This window comes from Phaethon aethereus (genome assembly GCF_964289735.1).
Source record: "Phaethon aethereus genome assembly, chromosome: W".
In the NCBI taxonomy this organism is placed as follows: Eukaryota; Metazoa; Chordata; class Aves; order Phaethontiformes; family Phaethontidae; genus Phaethon; species Phaethon aethereus.
Window position 1 is genome coordinate 9897115 of NC_138581.1, and position 13656 is coordinate 9910770.

Sequence of the window (13656 nt, forward strand, 5' to 3'; positions counted from 1 at the left end):
ATCAAGTGCACAGCTAAGGGGTTTATCTTTAGGCAAGTTTTTCACACATCTAATTTGAGGTGTGATTTCAAATAAGTTTAGACAAACCAATGGAGAAGGTGGCATGGCTGCTGGATTTTTTTTCTGCTCAAGTAGGGTTTATTTCAGGTTATCTTAAAATAATTAAGATATATTTGTTCATTAATAGAACGGAAAGGAGAGCACAATCATATGACCTGTATCATGATAGGGATATGCCTTGAGAAGGAAGCCCCTGTGCTCCAGAAATGTCACAACATTCTACCTGGAATGGGTTTAGGTCTGGTCCTCCTGGGGTGCAGGACTGAAGTAATGGACTGCTATCTGTTATCCTGCAGCGAGCTTACCCCACAGATGACCTTAACCCTTGGGAGAAGAGAAATTAAGGTGGGAGGAAGAGAGTGAACACGTGACCCTTGAAAGCAAGACCAGTGTTGGGGGAAAATCACTCAGAGTGGAGCTAACCTAGTACCAAGGAAACTCTGCTTGAAACCTTAACCCTGTGATAGCCTCTTCCAGCTCCTGGGGAGGCTTTGCTTCAGTTCAGGCCCTGAGGCTACCTGCACATTTATATCAGTGGGAGAGCCTTTATTTCATGACTCTGGCAGCGAGAGAAAGCAGCTAGTTAATTTACACTGCTTACTCAGTTGTTTGTTAAATGGCGGTGCTGTGGAAAGCATTTCTCCATGGGCAAAAGGACTAGTTGTGGTTCTTATCTTTGTGGCCAGGCATACAAAGCCACAAGCATAGAAAGTCTAATCTGCTTGGATGGATGGTGGCCAAGCTCCTCTTGCACTCAAAGCACTGAAGTCAATGGGAGCTTGGCGTTGCCTGAAGTCTGCAGGGTCAAGTCAGGCAACCATTAGTGGCAAAGGCAGCTTTTGGGTCTTGCTTCAGAAGAAGAGATAAAGCTTAGAGAGGGAAGAGCACAGCAGGGAAGTGCCAACAGCCAGAGGTCATGGGCTCAGGAAAAGGAAAAGATCACATGATCAGAGAACAGATGTCCATCTCTAAGCGAGGGGGCAGGGGTTATGTCTATAATGCCTTGAGTATCGCATCTGTTTCTCTGGCCTGCTAGCCTGCCCCACTCACGTCCATGCTGAAGATGCCTCTGGCCTCTGCGGAGTCTCCCCAACATGCGCAAAATCATGACATGCCCCATATGTAGAGAACACCCTACCTTCCCCCGTATCTGCACTTCCTCACGAAGGCAGCTCCTGAGCATATTCCAGACTATGCCTCTGCCTGGGTGAGCACCAGCTCTAGGCAGTGTTGGGCAACCTCAGAGCGAATCAACACAGAGAGCATCTGCGAGACAACTCAGACACAAGGTCTGAGAGCAAGCCTTAAACAGGGCAGTACAGGCACAGATAAGTGTACAGCCACAAACACTCAAGCTGAATGCATGTTTCAAAACTGATCTGGGACCCTTGGCACATATTCGCATCACTCATTTAAGTTCTATGTTGCCACGTAGATACAGTTATTTGATAGCCGTGCTGGGTAGTTTAAGGCCATCTTAGTTGTGTTCTGTATGGACTACCTTCATGTGTGTGGATTATGTTGTCACTCTGCCCTGAAAGAGTTTGGAATCATGATATTTAGGCTAAAAAATAATTTGCTTGCTTTCTACTAAATGCATGGAGAGTCAGCTAATAGAAAAAGCAAGGGATAGTGATGAACGATTTTAGATAAAAGGTGGTTTGGGCACATTTAAAAATTGGATGTAAATTATCATGAAATAAGCTCAAGTGGGAAATTAGAAGAGGTGAGATTGTGGAAAAGCTTACCCCTACTAGTATTAGGGAAGAAGGGAGGAAAAGACAGCAAAAGACTTAGTTTTATATTAGAACTCAATGTGTTTATGAACAGAATTTCACATTGTGATTGCTCATGGTAGCAGCAGGGAACTAGATTTAACAAGCAGGGTGTTCCTTCAAAACTTATACCTCTGCTGTCAGGATACACAGACAAATAGATCCTTTTATATAGTTTAGCATCTCCTGTGGGCCAATCCCGGGACTCTTTACATGCTTGAGTATACTCACTGCCCAGGGACTTCTCATATATGCAAGGGGTCTGGGACTACAGACACATTTTGCAAGCTGAAATCAGCATCCACCAGGCCCCCTTCTTTCCCAGGAAATAAAGGACAAGTGCACAAGCCAGGCAAGATCCATGAGTGCAAATAAATACCCGCCTGGATGATCAGGGCATACTGTGTGTGTGGTGGCACAATCTAGCAGGTGAAAGAAGACCTATTGAACATCATTTTTACTGTGTGACAGCCCAAAATATTAAGGGGATCACCTGCTGTCTCCTTCACATGCAGATTTGCATATGAAACAGTACTTGTAAGATAAAAATAAAAAAAAAAATCAGTGCTGCCTCTCTTGTTTTGGAAAGTAAGGCTTTGTTGTTCCAAGTTCCCTGTGTCTGGTTTCTCTTACTGTCTTCAAACCTGCCAAGGACTGGGTTCCCCCTTTACCTCTCCCCATTTTGTTTAAAACCAGAGGCACGATGAGGTTGAGCACCACATGCTCAGCTTCCCCAAGTACAAACCAAAGGATTTGTTGGATTTGAAAGGTTTTATTCTGTTATTAACAAGTTCAACAGTTTCTTCAAACTCAAATCCAAACTTTTTAGCAGGGAGAAAGTTTTTGGATTCAAAGCCATAGGCTTCTGCACATGAACCTGAACTGAACTTAAGCCCCCTTTAGGTTCATCTATATACACGAGACAAGTAGAAAGATGAATCGATAGTTAGACGGATGGATTATAATGTGTTTTACATGATATATAGAAAATACTCTCAGAGTGCTGGGATGGCCGGTAGCAATCATTCTCAGGGGTAGGCACCAGAGCATTGACTGCTTTGTAAAGGTCAGATCCTTCAAGATTTTTTTTCATATCTCATACATTCCCATTACAAGTCTTCTCATCTATTTGTGTACATGTCTATGACACACATCTCATCAGGCAGGGAAGAGGGTAGTAGGGAGGAATTAAGAGTCCACTACCCAGATAAGGTTTGGGATAGAGTAATTTCAGATGCAATGCATTACTAGTGAGTGCTTCCCATAAGACAAGCCAATGTGATTTTTTTCACCAAACTTTCTAAAACATTTCCTCTCCCTACTCTTTCATTAATCCAACATTGTATCAATTTGCACTCCCCACACAAAAGTATGCTTAATGTGTAATCACACGGCAATTCATGCAACCACAGCACTTACCTCCATTCCCCTGGGGGCAGGTCTTTGCTCTATACCTTGCAACTACAATATACACATACAGAAGGCTGGCTGTGTAGCCAACCTTTGTTGAAACAGCTTTCCTGATTCTGTAGCATTCACAGAAATTTCCATGAACTGAGGTCCTGGGCCATGACTTTGGTTTTTTCTTCAGAGAGAGGAGATTGCTTTGGATTCACTCTTATGGCTATCTAGATCACCGTAATTCAATTATGTCACTCAGAAACAGGTACAGAGTGATTTACTTGAACTTTGCAATTACACACACACAATTCAATCGTAAGTGATTTTCTTGGCCTTTCCAACTTTGACACTAATATACTTTGCATTTCCCTAGGGCCTTCAATCACAGCAGGTTTTGCTCAGTGCTTTAAAAGTTATGACCCACTCCTACAAACACATTCCTGCTGATACCTTTACTCACATAAATAGCTATGTTGACTTCAGGGGGATTACTATTGTGTACAGAGCAGACCAAAAAGGTTGGCAGAAGTGGTAAAATGAAATTCCTCTTAGTGTTTTGGGGGGAGATTTTGAACAGAAAGCCCCTTCCTAGTGAAGAGATTAGGAGTAACCATATTTTCTGGAAATTTTGGGGCAGTTATTAAACTATTCATACCTCCAATTAACATCTGAACTACATCATATGATCACCAAGAACTACAAGAAAGTTGATTTGGGGCGGGATGTTCTTCCATGAGGCTACCCAACATCGACAGAGTTGCAGTAGTACCCAATAAGCATTTGCTAAGACCTGCTAGCTTGCATCAGCATCCTATCCCTTCTGATTAGGTCACAGCAGTGTTTCATCATTGATTTAGAGGGCTGATGCCTGAACAATACCAAACTCAAAAGAACATGACTGAGCAAGAAGAGTTTGTTATTTGCCATTGTATCTACCCACATAACACAGGCATAGAAATGACCAGACATTTGTTTGTTTGTTTAACACCAGCTTTTAGATATATCTTTCTCATGAACCACCTTCATGGTACATTAAGGTATCTTTATCTTCATTCTACAGAAGAGAAAGCTGAGAAAGAGACAGATGTAATGATATGTCCAAATTCATCCAGAAGGCCAGTGTAGAGCTGGAAACAGGCCTTGTCAGACGTTAACACTTCTACCTTCTACACTGTACCAAACTGGCTCTTTGGGAACTTAAGGCAACAGGGACAATAGAACAACTTTCCTCACAGTTTTTGACCCAAAGCCTTAATCAAACCCCCAAATCTGTTGTGAAGGAGTACTCAAATTTCTTAAGTCCTCTAAGGAGATGCGGAGAGACTGCTATTAGATGATCACTGTGGTCATCTTCCAAGGTCTTGTATATCATACAAACTCTAGAATCACTTTTTGCCTTCTGAAGTGACTTCTTCCTTAAGCACAACCAACAGATTATCTCCAATACAGCTCTTTTTTGCCTTGGACATGATCTTTCTAACCATTAGTGGCATTTCAGTGATCTTGAATAGTCTCCTCCTCTTCTCACTTTTCCTTCCTGTCTCGGATCACATTTGAAGCTCTTCAGGGTGTCTCCATTCTTTTTTATTTTTTCCCCTTTCTTCTTCCCTTTATCTCTGCATTTGTCCATTCTCAAGCCTGGCAGAGCCTTAGTACTGGCTATAAACACAAGGTCTATTAATGACTCATGAAACAGTGAGTGAGACAAGAAAGGAAATGATGGTAGGAACAGTGAGTGGAAGAAAGATGGAGACAGTGAGAAATCAGCTGTCTCTGCTTCCTACTCTTCTTTCCCAGGTGATCCTTCTACCTGCTCTAAATTAATATCAAAGCCAGAGGGAGAAGAAAAAGGTTGGTGGGGGAGAAAATGACAACCTTAGGAGAAAAAATAATCATGATGCTGAAAAGCGTCTGTCCCCTGTCTAATTCCAGCGGTGGCCTGTAGCTGATGGTGCTGAGAAAAATACAGCAGCAAGCTCTGACATTTCATTTCTGCAGAGAATTGAAAAAGGGCTTGCTGTAATTCATCGCTTCTTGTAACTCAAAACCTTTTTTCCAGGAGTACCTGTGCTGTCTTTTAGCAGTGGCACCATGGTGGCTGTAATAGGACATGAAAAATGATGTCGTGTTTCTACTTGCAGGGAGGATTGGGGTGGGGGTAGGTGGGGCAAGCAGCAAGTTGGTGTGAGAGGATGACATCTGTCATTATTTGAATGGGTTGGTTTTAAGCAAAAGGAGGGAAAAGCCAAAATGAAGGATGTGAAGTGTAACAAGTACGATCATCTTGTCCAAGGTGTGCAAAGGTGATAGTAAAGGTGGTTTTCATCAGGGATGAACGTGCAGAAGATCAAATGAAAATGAAAAGTGTGATGCACCTGAAATTCTAACTCCTCCATGAACCCAAACACTTACAGCATTTGGGGAAAAAGGATGTGCAGCCCTTTTCCTGAAATGGGGCTGCTTCACAGTTGTAGAGGTACCCAGTGCCCATATTTCCCAATATAGACAGGGTATCTGAGACTCAGGCTTTGCCTGAGGCCACACTAGGAACACAGTTGTGAATAAAACTCTGGTTTGCCATCCGCTTGCCACTCCTTTGAAAATTGTGTCTGTCTAATGTAACCAGAAATCCAAATTAAAATTTTTGTCTCTTGCCTAAATCACTTTGTGCCTCAGTGGTCCCCAGCACACGTCTCATGGCATTACTGTTGAGTAAGGCACTTCAAAGCAAATTTGTGGCCAAACTGGACTCTGAATCATGAATGAGAATAAGTATATTGTCCTGATTTATAATGGTTTTAAGACTATTAAAAATTCTGGTACCATAATGTCTGGAATCTTCACAGTTTATACAGAGAATAAAAAATTTTAGTCAGGTGCTAGAGGATAGGAGGGAAGCTAAAGAGGACATAAAGTCTTTCTGGGTTAACTAATGGTAAAACAGTATACGTCCTTCACTGTGCCAGCCCAACAGGGATAATATAGAATAAGCATCATCTTTCAAAGGAGACCGCAAAGAGCATCCATGGTCGGAGGAAAGAAGGACCATTGCAATGGACAGAAGTGTAGCACATCCTAAAGGAGAGCCTAGCAGTCCATCCGTCAGTTCAAATGATGGATTAGCCTTCCTAGATCTTTTCCCATGTTGCCAAATCTCTTTTGAAGACTTCTATCACTTCTATCACCTTCTATCACTAGATAGGATCAATAAAACCTCACAGCCACATCTGTAGTTCCTATGATCCCATGTGGATACCCATGGTATTAATCAGATTTGCTGACCTGCAAATCTTCTTGCTCCTAGCACATGCTCAAGGTCCACCAAGACAGGACAGATATTAAAGATGTCTACATCAATATTCCACAAACCACTATTCAGAAGACTGCAGTTTGGAGTATAAACTTTGGTTTCTTTGCATTAAACCCATAATGATTCCCAGCTGAAGAATAAGCAGAGAACTTGAACCTCTGAATTCCCTTCTCCCCAAGAAGACATTTCCCCAGACTGGGGAAGGTACATCTTTCTGCGATTTTATTTCCCCGCTTAGCACATTTCTGTTTCCCATGTCAGATCTTTGCTCCCAGAATGTCTGTCTAAAAAAAGTTCAATAGATGGAGAGAGGAAACTTAATTATTTTCCTCTCAGTGTTTCTCCCTATAATTGGTGTCTTTCATGTCAAGATGATCTCAATTTGTATTATGGGCTCCGTGCAGGCAGCACTTTTTCTTTGGTCTATAAAGGAATTGTCAAGTATATAAATTATAGTGTACATTAAATTACACTAGCCTTTTACTTATTAATTTCCTGAGTTTTTTCTTCCTCTGTTGGATGCTCATTCTCTCCCTTCTTTTCTCTTTCTTAGAGTTGTCTTCCTTTTCTCATGCCCCAATCTCAAAAAAAAAAAAAAAGAAAAAAGAAAAACCAAACATATATTAATCTCCTCTCATTTTCACTAAAGAGTCTGATGACCTTCTCTGCCTGTTGCAAACTGACAATATCCAACTCAACAACAATTAAGAAAAGCTCTGTCTAGTTTTTCTAAAGACTGGATCCAAAGCTTATTCAAATTCTGTGGGGATTTTCATGGCCTTTAGCAGGCTTCAGATCAGTACCTGTGTTGGTAGACTTATGAGTGTTCTGCATTGCAAGCCTGTGTCCATTTTGGACTCTCAGGGCTGTATGAAGCACACATCCTATACATACCTGGCTACTGTGACTATTTCTCTTACTGACTGCTTGGGATGCAGGTTCTGGCTGTCTTGGAGTGAGAACCAGCGACCTCTGACCACCCTCCTCTGACCATTGCAGTTAGATTAGCTATTGTGTCCATATTAGGAACCCATAATATATAGCATGAGTGCAGCTGTCAAACGTTAATAGTTCTCAAGTCAGATTTTGGTACATGGATGGTGTCAACACCAACTTGCTGTAAACGCAAACAAATTAGAGTTGTTGAGCAGCTCTGGGAAGATAGGCACGGTAACTGGGTAGTTTGGCTTCATTATCCTGCACATGAGAACCAAGATGGGGTTCATCTCACCTAACTCTAACTGCATAGACTGCCTTTACGATCAGTGAAGAGGAACAGGCTCTGCAGAAGACCATTCATCCTTTTCATCTCAGACACAAATCTTAAAAGAAATGGCTTAAAATAACACTTTTAGACATTTGGAGTTACATGACATAAATTACCTCCTCACTTGTGTGATGTCAGATATTTAAATGTTTGTAACAGCTAGCTGCTCCCATGTGGTTACAGGAGCTCTATGGCAGGATGTCCATCCTCCTGCTGCTACATACATCGCCTCCGGCCCTGTTAATATCTTGTGATATGTGTGTCACTGACAGGACTTTATAGTTACAGAAGCAGGGGCTGATACAAGGCTTATGCAGTACCAAATTCTTGGTTGGTTTTAGCACTTTAACGGCCTGGAGTTTGTTGGATGATACAGGCATACAGGAGAGCACAAATTGCTCAGGAGCATCTGGAGCCATTGATCCTTCTCTTCCTGAGTGTGAGTCTAACTGTACTCAGGTTATGGTTAAGTACATTCTCCTCCTGAGACAGCAATGCAGCAGGATCTGCTAGGCTCTCCATCATCTTAACCTACTTGTCAGCCAGCTTGATATCTTTTTATTACTAAATATGTGTGCAGAGCAATTAGAATAAATGTAAATGGTTATGAACTACTTACAAAAAAAAGGAGGAAATTAGGAAAAAAAAGAAAAAAGAAAACTACCAGCCTACCAGCCTTGTTATCCAGATGTGATTAACCACAAATAAAGGAGAGACAACATCACCTGAAAGCACCCTGTGACACTTGTCAGCCAATTCTTGGTCTGACTTTATCGGGAAGCAATATGTTGGGTGATTCCCATTGCTTTCTGACTTCCTGCTCCTTGTGATGCCTGCTTGAACTTGCACTTTCTTTGATTGCCAAATCTAAAGGATAATTTCATTCCACTCAGGGGTGATCACACACAGAAAGTTATTTTGAATAGTCCATCTGCATAGTGTATGTATTGTTTTAAGTGACGTGGAGAAAGAGGTGGGGAAGGGCTTTCAGATGAAAATCTCAGCTGGTTCCAATCCAATGTGTATCTCCATCTATTAACAGGAGGGGTATATCCTCACCCTGTTCATCAGACATCCGTATCATATTAGGCACTACCAGTGAAGATGATCAGGGACTTCTGTTTCCCTCTCTCCTGAGAGTGAGCAGCTCTGGGAATAATGATAGTTCCCAATAATTTTGTTGAGAGAGCGAGAGAGGGATAAGCTGGAGAACAGAAATCCTATTCACAGCACGATGGCAAGGTTTTTATACTTGCTTATGTTCTGCTGTGAGAAAGGAAAAAGATGTTTGAAAAAGCAAGAGAAGGAGATGTTTTGACTTATATCCTACCCTCTCCCCACCAAAAAATCCTCAATAACCAGCACTCCTACAGTATGTGGACAAACCAGATCCAAATTCCATTCCTCAAGTGTGAAATGGAGTCTGCTATGTTACAGGTGACTATCCTACTGAGCTAACAGTGGAGGTGGAATTCACTTTTCCATTTTGTTTTCATCATGCCAATCTCAAGAAATCTTTGCAATTAAAGTTTCACTGATGCTATTGTTCTAACAAAGTATTTCTTCTCTGACACAGTAGGGTTTCCAGAGGCAACTATTAGAAATTTAAAAAGTTATGTTTAAATTTTCATGACCTGTGTGAAATGAGTCAGATGCCTCTCCCAGAGTGATTCAACAGAGCCTCTGTCAGGTAAATGGGGTGACAACGATTTGCCTCAGACCAAAAGGAGCCTGTACTCTGCAGTTACTTCTTTGCTTACCAATTGATTTTTTCCCCCTCATGGAGTAAATCCTGGTGCCAACTATGATGCATGGTAAAAAAACAAAGCAAAACTCTGTATATGAATATTTGACTCCACCATTAATTACGTGTCTCTCTTTGCTCTTTCTTACAGATGAACAGACCGATCCAGGTGAAACCAGCGGACAGCGAAAGCCGAGGAGGTAGTTGACTGCATTCCTTTCAGCCACAGTGCTAAGTATAATTGTTGTCTCTGGCTTCTCTCAGGCAATGTGCTGATCAATTAGTAACGTAATCACTGCCAAAGAAATTCCCTCTGCAGCAAAGATTCTCTTTATTAAATCTCCTTTACTTCGTCTCGCTTTCCTCATATTCAATTATTATTTGATTTTAAAAGGCAGGCAGGTGCCAGTGATTGCCTGGGAAACAAATAACTGCCTCGTTAAGAACTGAAGCATCAGGCGCTGACTTAACAAAGTTTAACAGTGGTGATGGCAACGTATTCAGACCTATGTAGGGCTGTGCTGCAGAGGTGTTTAATTTTGTTAGGATAAAGCAGATATTTTATGGTTTCTCTGACCATGTTGTTTCTGCTTGGAGTAAAGCAACTGTGCCTTTGGAAAAAACAAATTCTAAGGTAGCAGAGTTTTCTGTATCAACTTATCTGGATAAACTTGTTGTGGAAACTGAAGACTTCTCTCAGTCCCAGGGAGTTATTCAGGATTTTCACAGGTGTAGTTGAAATCAGGAGCTGGTCTTTTGCTTTTGCATCCTGCACAGTGGATTTGGAAGGCTTTGCTAAGTGACCATTCAATAGATCACCAGTGATAAGGTGTTTCCTGTAAAAGGTTTTTCTACCAGAACTGATGTGGTGATACTTCTCCATCCTCTTCTAATAGGGGCCTGTTTGTCAGATCAAAGAGCTCACTGAGAAAGTGTAAGACAGTCTGTTAGGCTGGATAAATTACCATTCCACATTTTTTTCTTATATCTGTACATTTTTATATACATATGCATATATATAATGACACAGTGCTTCCTTCCTCTCTACCCCTATCTTTTTTGTGGAAAAAAAGGAGAGTCTTTTGCCCATATATGCAGTAAAAACATTGGTGCTTACGTATCATATAAATGTGGGAGTAGATTTTGTCATTTAGTAATGACATGGCTCTTAGGTCTGTGAAAACTCTTTAATTTCCACGATGGATATAAACTTTTCCTCATTCATGGGACAACTATCTTTGTGCTGGCATTAGTGGAAATCCCCAGCAACAACTACTTAAAAGGATTAAAATGCCTCATGGATAAAAGGCACTGAAATTGTGTTCTTTTTTCAGTTGAAAGCTTTGAATTCCAGAGGCTTTGACTGCGTCAGTATGAGGCTGAAACTCTCCAGTGACTCAAGTCATTGGAAGACATTCTATGTAGTTTGTAGTTAAAGAGCTGGTGTTACGAAGTGGTGGAACCAGCAGGTCAACAGAGGCTCTGTAAAGAAGGGCTGTGGTGCAGTGTAATTGCAGAGCAGGAGAAGAGCCAAGTGTTAGAAAAATGCCAGAAAACTCAGGGATAAATATTACTTTTTAGAGTCCCCCGTAAAGCAAATTTGGGGGAATTTGGCCAACACTGGGCAGAAAGTATTTGATGGGTTCAGTGGTGGCAAGTTCTGCTTTCAAGGGCCACCACACATTTCTAACCTGCAACAAAGGCATGTCACATCATACAGCATCGTCCAGCATTTTTTAATAGAACCAGGTCAATTTACCCCCTTTCCCTTCCCATCTGACGATCTGGCTCCGTGTCTGAGTAGGATTGGGTAAGCCATGGGCAGTTGTCAATGCCGATCTCCTAGGGGAAAAGTGAAAGGCTCAGCTGCCTGGGAAAACAAGGGGACATTATGCACATTCCAGCGGAGTTTGTGCCGACAGCGAGAGTGAAGGGAGGGCCTTTTGTCTATTTAATTAGACATACCAAAAAATAATAATTAGACTGGCCAATTTGCTTAGTACGCCTACAGGGTATGTAGCTCCCAATCACTCTTTTTTTAAATGCAAATCACTAATAGAGAACACATGCCTGGCTTTCTGGGAAGGGTTTTCAAACTCTTTTGCTAAAAGCAGCTGTTTTCAGGAGGAGTGGTTTGAACTGCAAAGGGCTCCAGTGGCAGTTTGATTCCACATTATCCATCAGACCAGTGGTTCCCTCCCCATTGTATTTTAGATAATTACCTCCCTAACAGACACAAACCTTATCTTTTCTCACCCTCTCTGCTCCCATATTTCTCCTATCGGTGGTGATCATGATGCAGGGGCTAAGTGGGTGCACTCATCATTGGCGTGAAAGACACGTTGTCCTAAATCCCCACTGACAAGCTGCTTCTGCAGGGGTGATGTTTCAGGATGGCATGACTCAAGGGCAACTATGGGAGAAAAGAACAATTGGCACTCAGGGGAGACATTGTATGAAAACTTAGGTTCTTTGCGAGCCCACCGGTTAAATCAGGCATGGCAAACAGAATGCTAAAAAGGAGACTGTGTATCTTAGGAGCACATCAAAAGACTTCATTAGGACTGCAAGATAAAGGTCAACTTCAACAACAAAGAAACTTAAGCTGTAGCTTATTATACGCCATCCGTGTATTAGGATGGGACATGAGGAAAGAGGGGTCTTGGAATTTGAAGCCACTCTTCTGCACAGCACAAGTCTTCGGTCTGCCCAAAGCCCACGCTTTGAATACACCTCTGTCTTCTGGCTACGGGAGTTTTGGTGCCAGGACAAGGTATTAAAGAAAGCAAGCAGTGCTTTTTGAAACTGTAGTTTGCAAGAAGGCTTTTACTGGAAATGATGAACAGTATTCTTGAGGAAGTGAGGTTTTGTTTTATATAGGGACAAATACCCATGTTTTGCTAAAACATGAATCTTTGACTTCTCCAGTAAGTTTTCCCACAACCCAAAGCTGATGGGAGTCCAAAATTTATATACACATCCCAATCAGATTCTGCCCAGCATTTTTCCTGTTGTTCTGGATTCTCAATTTTGTTGGTCTTTAACCTTCCTTATGTCTAGATTCTCAGCTGAACTGAAAGTAAGGGTATTACCATTTAGTGTGTGTGAGAGAGAATTTAGACTATCAGACCATCTAGGTTTGGGGAAGAATTAAAAATGTTGTTTGGCAGAAATTACACTCAACCCAACAAAATTACACTCAACCTAACAAAATGGACACACAATAAGAGTGCCGCTTATTAGTTTTGCTGTTTTTATTATTTTTTTTGTTAATCCCCATATTGGACTAGGAGCAAGACAAAGAGTGCAATCCTTTTCAATAAAAACTGGCATTATTTACATTTTCCTAATCTCACAGGAACTAGAAATGAATGTATTCTCAGTACATTTCTCTAGGGAAACAGTCTAAATTAGTGGGAAAATTTTGCATTTTGCATTCCTGCCTGTTTGTACATATGTATGTACAGTCAAGCTACAAAATGTTATATAGAGGTATTCCTGCTACAAAATGTTTCATGAAGCTTCAAATGACCTGATCAGAAGGTCAAAGTCCTCTGACATTTTATAGAGACTTCAGCAGTGATAGTATTGATAGCATGTGATAAAAAGACAACAATTTTGTATTTTGTTCTGAAAATTCAGAGTGTAATTCTAGCTTTATTAAGGGTATCTTAAAAACTGTCATTAGCTTTTGTGTTGTCCAAATTTAGCCGGACTATACAGAAACTACTTTGCCATAGATTAAGTAGTCCAATATGCTTTTAGGGATGTAAGCTATAACTCCACGTTAAATTCTGAACATGAAAAATACCATTTAATCTGATAGAATTTTCTATTTTTTTCATCCCATTGTTGATGATATTTCTTGGTTCCTTGTCTCATATTCAGGTCTAAAAATAGTCTGTAGATATCAGTGACTTGAAATTTTGCAAACTTAGGGAAAGATTTCAAGTCTGTTTTGTGGTTTGGGGCAAAAGTTTGGAGCCATTTCTTATTTATCTACAATATCTCTAGCTCTCACTAGACAACTCTTGCTGCAGCTGGCAGGGTTAACCTATGATAAATGCAGCCCCAAGGTCCCACTAGGCTGTACGGGGAG

General features: G+C 41.2%; 1 protein-coding gene across 4 annotated transcripts in view; it reads left to right on the forward strand.

The window, feature by feature from the left end:
- The window catches only part of LOC309415229 (CUGBP Elav-like family member 4), a gene marked incomplete at its 3' end in the record, with an annotated part of 587555 nt that overhangs the window by 310502 nt on the left and 263397 nt on the right, over nucleotides 1-13656 (forward strand). For all 4 annotated transcript variants that reach the window (XM_082012680.1, XM_082012681.1, XM_082012682.1 and 1 more), the window contains exon 2: nucleotides 9709-9757. In XM_082012680.1, the coding sequence (XP_081868806.1) occupies nucleotides 9709-9757 (49 nt within the window). The remainder of the gene's footprint in view (nucleotides 1-9708; nucleotides 9758-13656) is intronic.